The 20,318-nt window shown below is 38.5% G+C and overlaps 1 protein-coding gene across 1 annotated transcript in view; it reads right to left on the bottom strand.

Moving 5' to 3' along the window:
- Nucleotides 1–20,318, bottom strand: part of mfng (MFNG O-fucosylpeptide 3-beta-N-acetylglucosaminyltransferase) — a 29,692-nt gene that overhangs the window by 2,911 nt on the left and 6,463 nt on the right. The window contains exons 2-7 of the mRNA XM_042394552.1: nt 14,774–14,819; nt 13,269–13,371; nt 9,804–9,957; nt 3,394–3,479; nt 2,851–3,016; nt 2,681–2,766 (exon numbers count right to left, since the gene is read on the bottom strand). Coding sequence (XP_042250486.1) covers nt 2,681–2,766; nt 2,851–3,016; nt 3,394–3,479; nt 9,804–9,957; nt 13,269–13,371; nt 14,774–14,819 — 641 coding nt within the window. The remainder of the gene's footprint in view (nt 1–2,680; nt 2,767–2,850; nt 3,017–3,393; nt 3,480–9,803; nt 9,958–13,268; nt 13,372–14,773; nt 14,820–20,318) is intronic.

The raw sequence follows: 20,318 nt of genomic DNA, 5'->3' as shown, positions 1-20,318 counted from the left end.
AAAGAGTTTCTTATGGTGTAATAGGTCAAGTATGAAGAGGTTGGACAATAGGCGTACCCTATGCATGCCAAAAACAGTATAAAAGAAGGGGCGCTGGTGGTGAACCTTGTGGCTCTGACTCTGACTCCTGATGATTCTTTTCGGACACCAAAGAGAAGTTTTTTTTCCTTGAGCTGATCTTTTCCAACTGAAGTCCAAAGATTAATTACGTCAATATTCATGTCATAGTACTAAGACTCAAGTTAAACAAGCTGAACAATACTCCAATTACCAGTGAGATACCTCACCAAAACACTAATCAATAATTCAAGACCTAATTAATTAAAAAAGTCATCCAGGATATTGCTATATTAAAGCTGGTGCTGCTGTATATATAAGAGGTTTGCAGGTTTGCATGCAGAAATAAATATTCTTCACTGCCACAATTTATAACGAGTTGAATCTGCAAATCTACATGTAGGCATTGACTCAGCAAAGGTAGAGGTCAGAGCAGAGTGTATGAGCATATGGAAAAAAGGATGATTGCCCATTGGTGACCTTTATTGACATATAAAGGTAAAAACAGGTGAAATGATCCTTCTGTAGCTCTGACAACAGAATTTCTATGCAATTGTCAGCACACAACAGTAAAGTACAGCATTGCTTTGTTTACTCTCTGCCTATATATGCTACGCAGTATGCAGAGTGAACTGTAGTGTCTGACTGTTTGCAGTGATGGTTAAAAGGGACATTAAGTTATCTATGACTTTGTATCGTCCTCTATCAGTGGCCAGTAGAGACTGCGACAGCACTGATACAGATGATCTGCAACTACAAAAGTAGAGGATGTTACAGCAGCTAAAAATAGTCCAGCAGAAGTATCTAATGAGGGCGTGATGCGGTATTAAAACATCACAATACAAGAATGTTGTTGTTCTTTTTCCTTTTCCTCAGGCAAGGACTTTCTCTTCTTTGTTCATCCTGTTTGTCAGGGGTTTTTTTATTAGCAGGTAATTTCAAAAAACTTCAGGAACATTTTAAATATAATTTGTTGGAAAGTCAAGTCATGGACAAAAGAGCAAGTGAATTGTATTTTTTTTTTTAAGGGATTTGAATAAATTCAGCATTTTTTGTCCTTGACAGAGTGTTGCATTTGCTTTTATCATATAAACTGTTTTGCTTTGCGCCTCTCACAAATTATGTTTTAAGCAGGCTACATTTTAAAGGATTTCTCAATATTGTAAGAGGGCATTTTTAAATACTGTTGCTTTTTTTTCTCAAACTCCACTAATTGTATTTGAAGGAGAAAATATTTACATATTTCACATTCACAGTAAGAACTTCTGCACTGTGAAACTGTGTGATTGTAAATGAATCACACTAACTACAACTTTGCAACATTTGGTGTTTAAAGTGACCATGTTTCTTGATGTATCCTCAACTTTTCTTATAGATCAATTTCTAAATCTAAGTAATTCTGTCTGCACATTCTGCTATTTTCTTGACCTGGCAGATTTTTGGGGGAGAGGCGAGGGATTCCTCATGTCATCCTGGATAAACAACGCAAAATAAGACGTGAAAAAAGTTTCTGTTTAGAAACCTAACCAACTTTGTTTGCACAGGCAGATGAACGTTTGACCTGCTCCTTTAAGGCTGCGACGATGTCGAACGTAACTCCAGTGGATGGAAACAAATGAAAAGAGCTCACTGCTGAACATTTGTGGTGATACGTTCTTACAGCAGAAGATGGGGAAGTTTGGGAGAGACAAACACATCTGTTGTTCCATTGTGTTACATCAAATAGCTTTTATCTCTTAACTGAACAGGGAACAAGATGAACTGGAGCTGCAGGGGTGTCACTTCTTCAGGTCGGATCATCTAAGAAGTAAAACTGAAGGCTGCAGATTTCTAAAAGCAAAGCAGTCTATGGCGGTATTTCATAAAAATGCACGGTGTACCCAATGCACAGGTAAATCAACTTTAAATTATTGTTGATATTAAGTACTTGTAGTCAATATTTACTGTCTAGAGTACAGTTTTTCTGTCTTTTGTCCTATTTTGTTCCAGAATTTCCCATTTTAGTCCAGCCAAAACTTTTTGTACTGCCAGCCGCACAATCGGTTGATCTGTTCAACACTTTGATCTAGAGTAAGATATTTCTAAAACAACCACAACTGTTCTATTTTAGTGTACCCTGAAGCATTTTGTGGCACTGCAATCAAATGGCCATCAAATTTCTATTTGAATGGTCTATCAAAAGGTATCTTAAAAACTAATATCTATAATACCATGAAGTTTATTGTGGACATTCAAGTCACCTAGAGGTTTCTGTGGTTTTTACTCCAGCACCACCCACAAGAAAACTTTACTTGTAAGACTAAGAATATTTGGACTCTAAAGATGTGTATTAAATTGATCATGTATGTTAATGGTGCGGACAAAATATTAGGAACACTCAATATAATGCATTCCAGTACACCTTCACCACCCACCACGACCCCAATAATAAACATAAAGTAGAATTATCACCTTTCTGACAATGTCAACAACTACTGAAAATATATAAGCTTCGTAAAAGTAAATCAAAATCTGATAAAGCTTCTGATGAGAGCTTATTTTAATAATTATCAAAGACATGATGTGGGCAGAGGTACGTTACTCATACCTTCTGATTTATGAATAAATGGGAGGACAGACTAACCTGGAAGGGTCTTCCTCCTTGGAGAAGCGTCCTTTCACCTCGATACTGTTCATCTTGTTCTCAAACATCCCATAGCTCAGTGTCACCTGCAAAGGAGAAAACACACACACAGTAGTGAGAAAGTGTGCACCTCTATGGATTTTTCTGTGTGTGAATGTATGTGTTACTACCTGGTGTGGTATGTTTCTATGGCGGATGAGCAGCAGGTCTTCCAAATGAGAGTGGAATAAAGGACAGTGGACCATAGAGATTCCAAGCCTCTTCTCCACAATAAAGCCCACTGTACAGTCGTCAGGGAGACGGATCGTCGCCGACGTCTGCTCGAAACGGGAGCCACTGCAAAACACACACACATATGCATAATTTTATCATTTTATGCTAAATTACCACGTTGACAAAAAAAAAAAAGAAAAGTTCACTGTGATGGATCTCAAGCAAAATACAAGCCTCTTTAAATTGATTTTCATTGCATGCTGGTGCAAACTAAAAACAGTGCCTGAGGGGTAAAAACTCAATCTAAAAACTTATGGTATATTTTTGAAAAATGCAATTTGCAGTTAATGGGCTAAAACTTCAAAAAAACAGTGGCGCCTAAAGGAATATCTAATAAAACCTAAATTGCTGGATGAAACGATGGAAGCTGCACTTCTCTTATTCTTTTTCTCCTATTCATACAAAGTACACACACAAATGCAGGTAGTTCTTGTAAATACCTGGCCCAGGGAGCCATCTTCTCCGCCAGCCGTCGACTCAGACAGAATCCTGCTCCTCCTGTAGCGAACCAGAACCGCACTTCCCTCTGAGTGGAAACACAGACACAGACACACAGATATGAATAGATACATCTGTGCAGGCACAGACATGGAAACAGAAACAAATTGTATGTTGAAACTAGGGGTGAGAGTTTTGTTCAAAAAACAACAAAAAAATGTGAAAATTATGGGAAAAATATTGAGTCGGAGAACTAAAGTATTGGTGGTCTAAGAAGTTTTCAAAGTTGTGAAACTCTGAAGAAATATAAGGTGTTGTGTAATATTTTGGCATCTGATAGGCAGTCAAACTGAACTTCCTCAATCATATTTCATCTTCCCAGTAGTGCTTGTAGTAACACGCCCCTGAATGTTTTTTGTGATGAGATTCTGGGCACTGCCTTACTACTCTTCCAGTTTGCCTGCTGCCAGAATCAATCTGCGAACATTGCGGTTATGTGGCATGCGTCTTAACCAGAAGGCTACTGGGGTGGGCTGCAAATATGCTTTTTTGCTCTCTTGCCAAGAGTTAGATGAGAAGTCTCAGCTACCAACCTAGCAGCCTCACAGTAATGACAAGACTCCAATAAGTTACTGCTCCTGGCCCAAATCCTGTAAAACCACAAACTGTTGGTTTAATGTATGGATTAAACAAACATGTAACATATTAATTTGTGAGCTTTAAAGGTGCTGGTAGGTGGATGTTGTTACTGTTGGACAGAGCCAGGCTAGTTGTTTCCAATCTATATGCTAAACTAAGCTAAATGGCTGTAGCTCATAATAATTCCCAAAAATGTTCATTAATATGCAGATGATACCCAATTATATTTATCAATGAATCCCGACGAAACCAATCAGTTAACTAAACTCCCAGCATGCCTTGAGGACATAAAGACCTGGATGACCTGCAATTTACTGCTGCTAAACTTAGACAAGACTGAAGTTATTGTGCCTTAGAAACACATTTTCTAATGATATCTACTAGGCTGGATTATTGCAATTCCTTATTATCCAGCTGCCCCAACAAGTCTCTAAAAACTCTCCAGCTGGTCCAGAATACAGCTGCACGTGTACTGACAAAAACTAGAAAAAGAGATCATATTTCTCCCATTTTAGCTTCTCTGCACTGGCTCTACATGGAATTTAAAATCCTTCTTTTCACCTACAAAGCCCTGAATGGTCAGGCACGACAAGAGCTTTTAGTACCCTATTACCCTACTAGATCCCACTAAATGTGCTCCCAGAATGCAGGCTTACTTGTGGATCCTGTCCACGCCTGTCAGGCTCCTCTCCTGTGGAACCATCTCCCAGTTTCAGTCCAGGAGGCAGACACCCTCTCTTTGTTTAAGAACAGGCTTAAAACTTTCCTTTTTGATGAAGGAAAAGAGTAAGGGCTGGCCCAGGCTTGCCTTGGACCAGCTCCTAGTTATGCTTCTATAGGCCTAGACTGCCAGGGGACTTCTCATGATGCACTGAGCTCCTCTCTCCTCCTTTCCCTCTCCATTTGTACACACTCATGTACCATTAATGTATGTTACTAACTTGGCATCTTTCCTGGAGTTTTTGTGCTCTCTTGTTTCGCAGGAGACCTTCAGCTGCAGATCGCCCGCTGTCCCCGTGGTCCAGTTTGCCACCCTCCGCTGCTGCTATTATTATTAGTCTTTTTTGCCCACTGCTATCACTATTATTATTAGTCATATTTCTATTATTATTGTTATTATGTTTATTATTGTTGATGTGCTTCTCTGTCTCTCTCTCTCTCTCCTCTCCTCTCCTCCTCCTTTCTCTCTCAACCCAACCAGTCAAGGCAGATGGCCGCCCACCTAGAACCCGGTTCTGCTCAAGGTTTCTTCCCATTAAAGGGGAGTTTTTCCTTGCCACTGTTGCCAAGTGCTTACTCATGGGGGAATTGTTGGGTCTCTGTAAATGAAAGATTATGGTCTAGATCTGTTCTATGTGAAAAGTGCCCACAGATAACCTCTGCTGTGATTTAGCGCTATACAAATAAAACTGACTTGACCTCCAAGTGAAGTGTGTTTCCCTGTACCTCTATTGCCTGCAAAGAGTTTCTTTTATTGTCAATTTGTCCGCTCTTGAGTTCTGTTTACCCCTCAAAAAAACAAATCCTTGAAATACAAAATACACAAAACCTGTATGCTCAGAAATATAAAAAACACATAAACACAGGAATATTTTTCAAACTGATGCAGTAACCATCTTTCCCACTAAAATACATAATGTGTGTAAGAGATAATCTGCTAACTCTTTGCCATTTCTCAAGTAGATTTTTATCTCCTTCAGTATAAACTGTTTAGATGATATTTTATAAGGAGGAAATGTATCTTTCTGGTGTTGTGTTTGTGTGTTAGTTGCAGCAGTCAGATTAAGAGTTATACGCAGAGAACAGGTTGTAATTACAGAACAAATTAGTGGACTGTGTGTTTACTTTCCATTTGCTTTGTTGGAAATTTTTTGCCTTAGTTTTCTTCCCTTTCATTCTTTTCACACATTTCCAGTCTTCACTTAAATTCTTTGTTTATTTTTTTTGTTTACCTCTTCAGCATTAATTTTTCTTTCCTTTACCCTTTCCTTTTGTTATCCTTTTATCATATCACTAGTATTTGTTTTTTCCTTTAATTTATTAATAACATTTCCTTTCTTTTTGTCCCTCCATTTCTTTCCTTTCCTCTCTCCTTTCTGTCCTCATTCATTTTTTTAACATCTTTATCATTTCCTTTCCTCTGATTCTTTCTTTTCCTCATTTCCTACTTTGTTGTTCGTGCCTCTCTCACTGTTTCCCTTCCCATCCATCCACTTCCTTTTGATTTCCGTCTTTTTCTTTCATCTCTCTTTTTTTGTTTGTTTTAAAGGTAAATCCTTTCTTTTAATTTTCTTTCCTCCCTTTGAATTCCCTCCTTTTTCTTTTATTGTGAAGTCCTTTACACTTCTTTCCTTTCCTCTCTTTCAATTCAATAAAAACACTATATTTGTCCCTGAGGGGCAATTTGCAGAAGCACGTAGAGTAGCACAGTCAACAAGCAACACTATACAGGAAAATTTAAAAAATATATAAAATGCAAGAATGAGCTGCAAACATTATGATAATAACGAGAATGATATGAGAATGATAATATTAGTGAAATAAAAGTATAATGCAGTATACACAGTGTGCATATTGATGGGTAGCCTTTAGGGAGGTTGTTGGTTAACAGAGGTGAGCAGAGGGACGAGGATGGCTGTGGAGGTGAGGAGCTGAACAGCCTTGGGGACAAAGGTTGCCCTTCTCCTCTGTGTCCTCCAGCTTGGGCTTTTCCTCCTTTCATCATTTCATCCTTCTCAAGCCTCACAATAGTGACAGGAAATCAAAAAAGATAGGCGGTGAGATGTAAGAAAACGAGAAGAGGAGACAGTGAGGAGCCCGACATTTTCTCCACCACCCCTCCAAACTCAGCAAAAGATGGAAACGATGAAAAATAGGAGGGAAAGAGAGAAGTGAAAGAGAGCGAACAGTCAGAAAATGGGAACAGAAGGAAGGAGGAAGGGTGAGAGTGTGGGAAAAAAAAAGAGTTGGGAAGCAAAGATAAATAAAGATCTATTTTTCAGTGTAAATGGGTGCAATCAGGGAGTGGAGAATGTGACACGAGGGAGATGAAGAGCATCATTTCAAGAAATGGGCGAGGCAGATTGAGAAACGCAGGGAGAGAGGAGAGGAGAGAGAGAGGATGACACGCTATTCAGAATCAGGATGCACTTAAACTAAATAGGAGCATTAATTTACTGTAAAGCATGTGAACTCGGTGACACACACGCACACACCTGTGAATAGCTGCATGTGTATTCCAAAAACAAACTATCGACCTCCTGCGGTTTGACAACCTCCTTCCCCCTGGGAGTCTTCCTCATTGTGCATGTGTGTTTTTACCACCAATCAATATCCCAACAAGATACTAATCACTCATTGATCCACTTGGGTTCGAAAATCCTCCCCGTGTGAACAAAAGCCAAGAAGCTACATGTTTCCATCCATACATCCATCCATCCATCCATCCATCCTTACTGAATCTTCCTCTCACACGTCCTCATCAGTGATGAAAATGAAAAAGAATGAAGAGTATGCATTTGAATGGCAGTGGTTAACCTGGCTGGGCTGCACTTTGGCACGAAACCAAAAGGAAGAGACCTCAGCTTTGTTTTACAGTTCAGCGGAGTCCCCACTAGAGTGTCAACCACAAAGAGAAAAAGAGGGCAAGAGAGGGCAAGAAAGAAGACAGGAAGAATAACAGAAGGATAAAAGAAATGTCAGTTCCTTAAAGGATGTGGCTGGCGATTTTCAACAAATCTCACGTGCAGAGCCAAACCAACAACGAATTGGATGAATTGATCCTACTTAAAAGTATTGTGTCTGTATCCATAGCCTGATATATCTTATTCTTCTGTTGTTGTCCAAAAACTATTAAAAACACATCAGTGAGCCACACCACTGCACTGGGTGACATGTTCCTTCGCCCCAAAGGGTTTGGGTACAGAAGTTGTTATAGAAACGGCTCCAAAGACTAATTACAGCGATCGTGTTTTCAATCTCCAGAGGGTACTTCCATGTAAGGTCGACGCCACTGAGCATGTGGTAGAATGTGGTTCCTAGTGCTTCGCTAGCTTGTTTGTACCCTAGACTGTATATAAAGATGGATGTAGCGAGGTGTTACATCATGTGACGTTGGTTTGTGTCAGAGCTGGTTTGATGCCCAGAGTTGCATTGCACTGAATGAATTGAATGGTGTTTATGGGTCAAATTGGACCTGAACATACGGGTTAGAACCTGGGTCTTAATTTTGGTCATCATTCTTCTTTAGGAATTGACATTTCTTTTATCAGTTATGATAAAACTTAATTTATGAGCCTCACAAGAAACGGGACATCGAAATTATGTAAAAGACTTTGTTTGGATCTTAAAACTTTAATGGGATTGGATACTTTTGTCAGTGTGAAGTTTTCATAGGTACTATTACTTCAGTAGAAAATCCCAGTGAAACCTGTTTACAGTGAGGTCTGTGTTTGTTTGTGTTGTTTCCGGAGAGACACAGTAAGTGTACTACAAACTAAATTGCATTCACCTCCATTGTTTTGGGGTCAGAACAGAGATCTCAGCAATGGATATCTCAAAAGCTGGGCAAAGAAAACCAAAACTATACTAATAGAGGTAATTTAGAAAATATGTTTTTGTGTTTGAGCTTATTTTTAAGTGACCCTTTTTGTCAATTTGAGTCAGAGAGTAAAATGGAACAAATGAAAGAGTAGTAAAAGCAAAGACAATCAGTGCGAGCAATGTGTTTGAAACAGAGGAAAGGAAGAAGATGATGGAAAAGCTGAAGGATTTTATAAAAGAAAAGGGGGGTAGGAGATGAGGAATCTCAGGAGGCAAAACAGCAAGAAAAAATAAATATGTGGAGTTGCATTTTCAAGAAGATAATGTGTCTCTGATGGGTCACCCTGCCTTGAGGAGTTATCAGTCAACATAAATTAATTTCAGTCTGGATTTCAGGGGAGTTTCCGTGTTCTGTGGTGTGAATACAAAGAGAAAATGCTCCCGGGAAACTTTCAACACACTAAATAAAATTGTGTTTGTAACAGTCACTCACTAAACCTTTATCTGCAAAACTGTGAGTCTGAAGTCATGAGTCACTAAAAGGTTAAACATCTTATTTCACTGAACTAACTCATTATACTGCATATACTCGTTTTGTGGAGGTTGTGTGACACTCAAAACAATTTATCCACAGTTTTACAGCCAACAGTAGTGACAAACATTTTTAAATGAGTAAAAACTAGGTAATAAGTTGATTGATCAGGTGAGATCATGGAGTCTATGCTGTGCTTCCATTTCCTTTCCCTCTAATTCTCGTTCCTGTAACTCAATAAATACAGAATATAGTTTGTTTCCATTATTGTTAGCTTGCTTTATAAGACCTTTTCACTGGGTTGTGTGAGAGTACCAACTTTGCTTGACATCTGTATGAATAAGTATGAATGCAGTAAAGAAATCATTTATTGTCATTCATGAGAAGCCTAGTGAGAAACATGTTGTAATGGCCTGAGTGCATTTAAGTAACATAGGTGAAAAAAAATGGTTGTAAAATGTCTGTTTAGCTACTTTGAAGCATCAAAAACCTTCAATTGTACAGGTTAACAGCTAACGATACAGTATTGATGTAATAATGTGAACTGAATTTCACTGAAATTCACCAAAGACGTCAATAAGTGCTAAACTCTACTAAACTTCAACATGAGTAACCAAGTAACATGAAAGCTCCTATGTGGGTAAACCAGAGTTCGACACAATCTTTTAGGAATTGAACATAAAAACTGTGGCATTATACCGTTGCATTTCCCTCCAGGAGTTCATGAGCAGTGATGGGCTTGTCCAGGCTGGGTTTGCCTACGTAGATGTCACCATCTTGGGGAAACGCCGAGAGGAGGGAGAGGAGGGCCTCCGGGTTCACGTAGTTATCATCGTCCACGTGACAAAACCACCTGAGGAGCAACAAACTTTGTTTTAATGGTCTGTGTTTCCCCTCTCCTTTCTACTCTACCTCTTGTCTACAAAAAGTCAGATCAAAGATCAAATTAAATTTAATTTTTCTCCTTGTTGGATTCAGTCTTGCATAGCTAGAAGATACATCATAATAAAAATGAACACTTATGGAATAGTTCAACATTTTCAGACTGAGCTTATTTGCATTCTTGCCGAGAGTTGGATGAGAAGATTGATATTATGTGTGTATGGTAAATTTGAAGCTACAGTTAGGTGTCAGTTAGCTTAGCTTAGTATGGCTTTGCTAAAAGGATTATGCTGTCCATTACTCCAGAAGTAGATGAGCATGGTGACAGTAAGAGGCACACAACAGCCACATGTAAGTAGTTTAGTAGTTAATACAGTTTTATAGGTAGTTTTATGAACATTTATGAAATTTTGTTTGTAAATTAGTCTGTGCTATTAGCTTGTAATCTAGCTATCATGGTAGGGAGCTAGCTTCTTTCTGCCTAATAATGAGTAGCTAACTAGTTGGTTTAATTGTACTTGATAATTGCCACCTTCAAACATTTCTTTAACTAAAAAAAGCTCTGAGTTGAGTTTAATATTTATATAGCTTACTACTTACTTTGAACTACGTAAAGTATGCTTTTAAAATGAGATGTACAGTAGCACAATCTGTCCAACACAATCACATCTTCGATATAGACTTATTTAAATTAAGAAGGACATTTGTGGCTCATTTTTAAGGAACTACCATACTTGTTATAATGCATTATCATCAACTTTTTTGAAGAAGTCGTGTGATTATTTCTGAAAGTACATCGCAACATTTTTTGTGCTTGTGTTATTGCATATTTATGTTGAAAAATAAATGTCACACTGCTATAGAAAGCTGTAAGTACTGTATTTCTGATGAATGAAGAAAAGAACAGCACTGTTTTCTAGAAAAAAAATAGTTATTGAGTGCAACAACTTCAAATTAAATGCTTTTTCCTATAAAAGACATCCTTCAAAAAAGAGTTAAAGTAAAGAAAATAATAATACAGGAATAACAACTTCCCTTCTGTTTTCTCCCTCTGTCTATGAGTTCATGCTGTCCCTTAAAGAATGGATTTCACTGTATTACTTTGTGGGTGATCAAGCTGTTTGAGTTCTTCTGCCACATTAATGAATGGACTGTCAAAGCTTCACTCCAAACCAAACAGACTCTTACTGCAACATCAGAGTCCAAATTACAAAGCTGCTGGTACCAAACTGACATGCTGTCTTGTTTCCTCTGCCATCCTAATGACTGCTCAACAACACAAAAGGCTTCTGTCCAAACCAAACAGCCTCACTTCCCTCTTCAGTCCAAATAACAAAGTGGAACTTGGAACCAAACTGAAATGCTCTTTCATTTTCTCAGCCATCTTAATAAGACAGTCTCAGCCTTAGTCACGCACCAAACACAAGCTGTTGAGCTTCACTGTATTTTCACAAATCAAAAATATGGCCAAATATTAACAACACATTATCCAGTATATCATGGGGAGCAAAATAGCTTCAAGCGGTGTCGTGAGTTGAATCCAAGTCAAACAAATTCCGAGTCTGATACATGCTGACTTCTTCTACTTTTAAGAAACATTACCTTACATTACATTGCGTCACTCTGTAGAGGGTCTTTACATACAAACTCGGTTATGGATTTACAAATAGCTGGTGTAACCTAATCCAGTCTAACAGGATATAAAGACAACAAATCTTGCATGCCAATGCAAGGGCTGCGTCTTCTCAAAATGAGGCAGCCTTTATATAAAGTCTATAGTCTGGCCTTATTGAAGCTGAATGTGAACTAATGTGGCATTTGGATACTTCTCAAGGACTAGCAAAGTTGTAAGTTTTAACGTTCATCACCAGGAAATGTCCCTTGAACAGCTGACAGAGGGAGGACTCAGAAGTTTTATGACACTCAACAGTTGTGACATTTAACTACAATACATCTTATCACTTTTGCAATCTTCTGAAAGGGGATTCAGCAAGCAAGTAGAGTATAGTCTGTTTAAAGGAGCATCGTTTCTCTTCTTCTAAATGTGTTGTTTATGACATACTGTACTATATACTATATACTGCACTATATACAGTATAATGAAATCTTCATCATTTTTATTTGCTTTTATTTAGAGTAAAGTTTAATAATACATTACAGCTATCTACAGTTCATTCTGTTTTGTTTTTGTTTGTTTGTTTGTTTGTTTTTGGAGTTTTTTTTAGGTATTTGTAAGGCATTAAAGGACCAGTGTGTAAGATTTAGGAGGACCTATTGGCAGAAATATTGGCAGAAATTGAATATAATATTCATAGTTATGTCTTGATTAGTGTATAATCACCTGAAAATAAGAATTGTTGTGTTTTTGTTACCTTAGAATGAGCCCTTTATATCTACAGAGGAAGCAAGTCCTCCTCCACAGAGGCCGCCATGTTGTACCACCATGTTTCTATAGTAGCCCAGAACAGACAAACCAAACACTAGCTCTAGAGAGGGCTTTTCACATTTTTTGTGAGTTTCACGGCCACCGTAAGTTCTCCTACAGGCTTGCAAGGGTAGGAGAAGGTTATTCAGTTTGTTGCAATTTGCAACCTCACCGCTAGATGTCACTAAATCCTACATACAGTCCTTTATGTAAGAGAAATCACAAGTCCCAGGTATGGTTGTAAAAAAAAATCTGTGTTTGGAGGAAGATGAGGAGGCCTCAACAATGATGTTGCACTTTCCATACAAAGTTTTAGTCGGTCAAGGGCAAGATTGAAGGGAAGAAATGCGATGCAGCAAAAGTTTTCATTAGATTTGCTGCCACAGATCCTAGAACTGTTTAAAAAGATATCCTGCTGATGTCCATCTTTTATCCAGACTTCTTCATAGATTTGTATTCCCAGTGATAACACAACCAAAAAATGCAATTTCATGTTATATTTGGACCTTTTCTACTTAAAAATTTCCATTTTTATATTTGTTCGGGATGATCTGAAGAATAAATTCATCAACAGAAAGCCTAAGAACTGTTTGATCTCTGGTAAACAGCAATACTGATCAGCAAGAAAGACAAAACTAAGAATTTCAAAGATTCTGACTGTAGTCGTTGTCACCTATGTGTACGATTATGAAACCCTTACACATGAGATGATTGACTTCTTTGATTTCCCTCCGCTCACGTCTACCTGCTGCTGTAACAGCCAGATTTCCCTGCGGTGATCATTAAATTTTGTAATCTTAATCCGATCTTTAAATCCAGTGCGAGCAGGATGATAGACGGACCTTAATCTGTCTCACCTCTTGTCTGAGGCCATGAAGCCGTCGTATTCTGCAGACATCTTGCAAGACAGAGCCTGCTGGCTGTGGTCTGACTGGCAGGCTGTTACCACCATGTTATAACCTGGACACAGAGAGAGAGAGAGAGAGAAGGAGGAGGGTGTTTTATTCATATAACTGGATGTTTTTCAGTGTCAAAGGTGTTGCTCAATCGTCTCTTTGTATATTGCCTCAGCGATACTGTTTCTTATAAACAAGTGATGGCAGTACAATCTGCTGACAAAGATGGGAGGTGAGGGACAGTGCCAGAGAAAGAGAGATGGAGGGAGAGAGGAGAGATGGGAGGGGAGTGTGATAGGAGAGAAAAGAGGGGAGAGGGAGAGCAAGAGAATGAAGGAAAGCCAGAAGAAGGGGAAGGAAGAATGAATGTAATGCGGGACAAGATAATAAGTGTGCAAAAGAGAGAATGAGCCAGGAGAAAGAAATGGGAAATGAGAGAGGGAGAATAAAGAAGTGGGGAAGAAACAGGAAGGAAAAGAAAGCAATGAAGAAAAGACAGAAAGAAATAAAGACAAAGTTGGGCATATAGCTGGGTGATATCTCAAATTAATTCAATTTTTTGTTGTTACACGATGTGTAAAACGTCTTCATCATAAAATCAAGATATTACAAAATGCACAAAAAGGCTCCCTTTAGTAAAAAAGTAACATAGATGGAAGTCGGCTACATTAGCCGTTTTGAGTCACGACAGTCCCTCATAAACTGTGACGTGATTAGTTACACTACATGCACACCTGCTGCAGTTGACAGCTGTCATAACTCCAGGTGGCGAGCTGTCTCTGGCTATCTTGTAATGAATTTAACGGTCGCATCTACGAGGACAGACTGAAAATTACTCTGCACACCGGTTTGCGTTCTTGCGTCTGTGTTTGTCGATGAGGTTTTATCTCTCTGGTTACAAGAGTGGAAGCACTCGGAGTCAAAGGAGTAGTTTCCAGATTCTGCTTCGTTCAGTTTGTCTCTAGAAGCTAAAGCTAGATGCCGATATCAAGCTAATCTCTTGTAAAGAAACACAAACAGCAGCAGATCAATTACTGAGTGGACTTTTCTGCTCTTTGCTGAAACAGATTATTAAACCGGATGTGCTCTACTTAGCTGAAGCATCTGGTACTGACAGTCAACTGGAGTTACATCTAGATAACTACTGTATTTTATGTATAATGATGATAAATATGATGTTTAAATCCTGAGATTTTTTGGCCATATCACCCAGCCATAGTTGAACATGCTTTAAAACATCAATTCATGGCCAAAAGTATATAGACACCCCATGTGTGATTGGTGAACGTGTCATACCAAAAGCATAAAATATCTGTATGTTAGGATTTCCTTTAATTTGAACCATGAAAAACAGCCCCTACACCAAAAGCACACAAAATGTGTGTCCACATACTTTTCTGTGTTCCACGTAGAGCTTAATCTATATCTAAATTGGAGTGTAAATTAGATTCAGTGTTGCTTCCTACCTTCTGAACGTAAATCCTCATCCTCCGTGTCTGTGAAAATGAACGTCTAGACAAAAACAAAGAAAAGAGATTTAAACACACACACATACACGGCTTTTGATTATATCCTTCTTCTTCTTCTTCTTCTGCACATCCGTAACAAAACATCCTGAAAGATTCTTCATTAAGGGGAGAACACACACACACACACACACACACACACACACACACACATACACACACACACACACACATACACACTCATATAAATTGGATCGATATCGTTTTGAATGGAGCAAATTCGATGTGACAAAAACAAAGTTCCCACTGTGAGCTAAGAAAAAATAAGTAATTGCAAACATGTACTCACACACACACACACACACACACATTTATGGGCCAAAGTGGTCAGAGGATCACAATATGGTCGAATCAATTTGTTCTCTGATATATGAGTCAAATAAGTCTAAGATCACACACACACACCTTTTTGTCACAGCCTGTTCTTACAGTCGTGGATGGATGGATGATAGACATAAATAGATAGATAGATAGATAGATAGATAGATAGATAGATAGATAGATAGATAGATAGATAGAATAACACTGGCCTCTGGTGGTGCAAAGTTGTAAAAACACTCAACCGTTACAGCTCATATGAGTAGTAGATATATATATATATATTTTGTCTTGTGTGTGTTTTTTTAATCCTTAAATAAAGTTATAATGAAATGATAATGATTGACATATATTAATTGTACTATTATGTTTGTCTTTCTCTGTCCAAAAATAAAAACATAGCATTACTTGCCAATAGTTGTACATTGACGTAACTGTTTTTGATTTTATTTTCAATAGAATTAGAATGAAACTCAATGACACAATGGAAAAACTGAGAGAAATTCCCATATATTTGCTGATTTCCTTGGAAAAAATGTATCATATTCCTTCCTTCTTTAACTCAAATGCAAAATCATTCAAAATTCCACCACCTTTCAGTAAATCCAGAACAAACTGAAGTCTTGCACCGGTTTCATCAGACACAGCAGACTTTAAAAAAAACCCTACAGTGATGCATGTATCACTGAGACTGGGGACATTTGAAAAGGCGACCCTTACGGCGTCACACTCGGGCTCCTCTGCCCTTCAGGCTGAACTGCGCGGCGTGTCCGACTTTCCAAAAATGACCTCAGAGTGGCCACAAATCACCCGATAGATAAGATAAAATATGTTTTATTCAACTCTTAGAAATGAATTTATATGCCCCCCCAAGTTTTGGTTGGGAAGCAAGAAATGTTGTCAAATATACATTTTAAAGCATTTTAAACAATCTCTGTCTAAGTGACTGCATCATACAGGCCTATATTACACTGATATGAGGTACATTGACTTGCCTATAGTGAGAAAGAGAATAATGGTGCACAAAAAAAGAACAGGAAATACCAGAGCTTATTGTATATGTGACCTTCAATCTGTCTTTATTTGATCCTACTGGTAAGTTTAGAAGTGGGAAACACAATTTATTATATGCTCAACTGCTTCTGGTAGTGATTATTTTTATTGATGAATATTCTTTTTATGTGGAGATGTTTCCTTTTTCCTTCGGGGCTGCAACTCTACTAATTTTCTTGCTTGATGACTCATTTTGTTTATAAACTGTCAGAAAATAGTGGAAACATGCCCATGATAATTTCCCAGAACTCAAGTTTTGGTACACAAAGGGAAAGAACAGACCAGTTTATACAACAGACAAACCAATATGAAGAGGGAAAACCCTTGGGGGAAAACAGTCTGGAATAAAGTAGATAAATAAACTAATTTTAACTTTTAATCGGCTGTGTTAAAAATTCAAAATGTGTAATCAGCAAGAGAGTTTGAAATGACTGAAGGTTGTGTTTGCAAGCGTGTGTGAGAGCATCGTTATGTCATTATGTGAGGTTGCTGTTTTCAAGTGTATCAAGCCTAACAGTCATCAGATTAGTGTGGACCAAAAAAAAAGATGCTTCTTCAGGTTTAGTCAGCTCAGGATGTGATCTAATGACAGGCACGTTTCTGGTAATACTGTATGAAAATGACTTGTACAAATGTTTGTAGTGCTGGAATTACTGGGAATTAACGCCCAACTCTAAACTGACCTTTATATGTTGATTTTAGCTAATGTAAGACATACAGTTTCAGGACCAGAAATATTCTTTGGATTGTCCTTCATGACTGGAACAAGATAAAACAAAGAAAATGAGAATATTATACCACAATCATACACCAACTGTTAATTATTTGACCCAAAAATATGAGAAATATCAGCACATTTTAAAACAATAAAAGCCAAACAGTGGCACAAGATAGATACTGTATTTATCTCTCTGCCTGAAGATTTAAAATGTTATCAAAATATGATATGTAGTGGATTACAAATGGAGAGGGACGTGGGAAATATGAAGACAAGATTGACACACAGGCAGAAGAGTGTGTGAATTTGTGTGGGTGTGTTTTAAATAGATAAAAATAGCAAGAGCAGAGATAGTCAGGTTATGTGTGAAGTGACCAGGGTGTGAAACTGAATTTCCCACCATAGAGAGACACTGAGTGTACAATACGTGTGTCAGCAAACATGTGCCTGTCAGTGTCAGTGTGTGTGTGTGTGTGTGTGTGTGTGTGTGTGTGTGTGTGTGTGTGTGTGTAGACATGCAGTGAGACAGAAGCTTTCCAGACTAGCTAACAGGCAGCACCAGCTAATGACCGTAATCCCTGGATTACATGATCAGATTAACAAAATATCAGTCGAGGATACCTTTTTAAAAATCTGTTGGCCTGTTATTTTATATGGATGACAGCTACATTCATTATTTTATAAACTTTTGGCAAAAGATCAGGAAGAAGAGTGGAGACAGAGAAACGTGGATTAGGAAAGTGTGCTTGTGAATAAATGAGTGGCGAACAGGTGACGTTAAGTGTAATTAATTCATGGCGAAGTTATTTAAATCACCATAAAGGCAGATTTAAATGAGACAAAGTTGTGATTAGAACTTTTTGTCAACATATGTTTCACTCATTCATCAGCCTTTATTTACTCAATGAGAGCAGAATCCCTCTTTAGCATAAGCTTCCTGTTTACACGAGAAAATAAATAAAAGTGTCACAAAACAAAAAAACAGACATTTAGACAAACATTGAATCTTATAAAATGCAGCTAAGAAACAAGGATACAATCATATACAGATAGGAAGAGTTTCAGATCATTTTACAGTCTGTTCCACCTGAGTAGAGACCGCCGTTTAAAGGCTTTTACCGAGTTTTGTTTTGAATTTGGGGATTTCCAGAATAAAGCACCTCTGAGATCTAGTAAAGCAGTGACTTTGCTTAGACAGCAGAAGGGATATAAGATATACAGGCTGCTTTTCTAACAGGGCTTTATAAATAAATACTAACGAGTGCAGGTGTCCTCTGACTGACAGAGGGACAACTTACATTCTTGTATAAGTAATATGTAGAAATACACAGTGAAGACGGTCTCGGTGCCACTTTTTGTTTGTGTCAAGTTGTTCTGCCACCAGCCAGTAGACGGTGACAGAGCTACTGTCTCGCTCTGATGTCAGTGTGGGTGTTCTTGTACTTCTGCTTTTGTGAGGAGCAGTTTCAAATCTGCATTATCTGATTTTTTTTGGCCACTTGGGAGCAGCAGAAACAACCTATGAACACAACACGGACATATCATCCCCCCTTTTTGAGTTGATTATGTTGAACATGTTAGCAAACAGTTTTACTTCCACATCCAGCGGTTACGGAGCAACATTATCTTTCATTTTGGAGTTGTGTTTCTGACCACCTGGTGATTTCCAACTGGTATTTTGGAGACATACAATCAGTCATAGCTGCACTGATCAGTAGTTTTAGATGAACAATAGATCAAATGACTACTTGTATGTGAAAGAGCTCAAACCCACAGAGAATTATCACCAACTCTGTATTTCCCCTCAGCTCTACAGGGCTTTATAGCATCCTTTAGCTCATTGTTTTGAGCAATGAGCTCAAAACAACAGAAACTTAACTGTTTGGTTCAGTCTCACCTCTCTCATTAAACCAATTTCCAAGTTTTTTTGCAAATAAACTCTGGTAAACCGACTATAAACTACCTGACCAGCACCAAACAGCAGACAGACAAAGTTAGCGACTAGCAGCTGCTAAAGAGCCAGATATTTCCCTCAAATGTTGGTGGAGACCAAAACAGAGCTAAAAGGAGAGTAAATCTTGGGTTAACATTCGTGAAGCGGATGGAAACACGACTCCGAATGATTGTTGCTCTGTGTGACTGTGTGAACAGGCAACTGTTTGTTGACACTTCAGCTATAACAACTGTAGAGGGTGTCAGTGTTTATAGGTTGTTCTGCTGCCCCCAAGTGGCCAGAAAAAATCTGTCAACAGAGCTTTAAGCGCATAGTCAGATACAAGTTCATACAGTAGGTTTACGTATATTTTAATTAGGGGATTATGCTAAAATTCTGCTTATAATTTGGATTATGCTTGTGATAAAATACTGTATAAACCCCAAATATTGAATCTATCTGTTCAGTATGAATTTGTAAATCTGTCATTTATTTGAGGGTTAAGATTTGAGTTATGGTTGTAAGCATCCACAGCATTAATGCAAATCAACAGAGTGTCCTCACAAGTAACAAAAAACGAGTGTGTGTGTGTGTGTTTTTGGTGTGGGTGCAAAGCTGTGTGCTTAAGTTGTGTGTGTGTTTGTGTGTGTGTGTGTGTGTGTGTGTGTGTGTGTGTGTGTGTGTGTGTGTGTGTGTGTGTGTGACTTTACATTAAAGTGCCTAATCTCCATAATATTCCCTCTACTGCACTCTGAAAGAAAGGCTATTTAAGCACACTGTTTTACTGTACCAACCGCAGTTCATCCATCAACTCTTTATACTCTCTCTCTCTCTCTGTCTCTCTGTGTCTCTCTCTCTCTCTCAGCGACATCAAGCAGACTCTAAATCTTCACTCTGGTCATTTTAATACCGATCAAGCTCCTCTCTTCTCTCTCTTCTTCTCTCGTTCTCCCAAAGGCCTTGTTTTATCTTCGTCCAACCCTCCCTGTCATCCCTCCATCAGCGAAGCAGGAGGAGGAGGAGGAGTAATGAGATACCTGGATCAATCCTCCCCACCGCTATCACCGCCACAATAACCTCTTCCACCTACCTCTATAAAGCACCATGAGAAAGAGCTACCATCACAATTAGTTTGCTCTCCTCTGACCATAACTCACACTAAAGTACCTCCACTGAAATCAGTCAACCTGCGCTGAGGAACAAAAATGGCGGATTGTGGGCTCGCAGCAGCTCGTAAACAGAGTTGGAGAGGACGTTTCACTGAGGTCAGGCAGAGGTGCATAAATCTCAGCTTGTTTTTCACCCTGTTAAAGCACCATTAAGTAAGATTTGTACTGCTCCATAGCACAAAATGACCGTAATATATCTCAATATGGTTTCTCATCAATACTTCAGCGATTCCATGGCTGTGTGACGGGAAATCTGGCTTTCAAATCTGGCGTTCGGACCCTCGCTTTGCTCCA

This window comes from Thunnus maccoyii, chromosome 2, assembly GCF_910596095.1.
Source record: "Thunnus maccoyii chromosome 2, fThuMac1.1, whole genome shotgun sequence".
Taxonomy (NCBI): domain Eukaryota; kingdom Metazoa; phylum Chordata; class Actinopteri; order Scombriformes; family Scombridae; genus Thunnus; species Thunnus maccoyii.
This window is presented reverse-complemented; position numbering and strand designations above follow the sequence as displayed.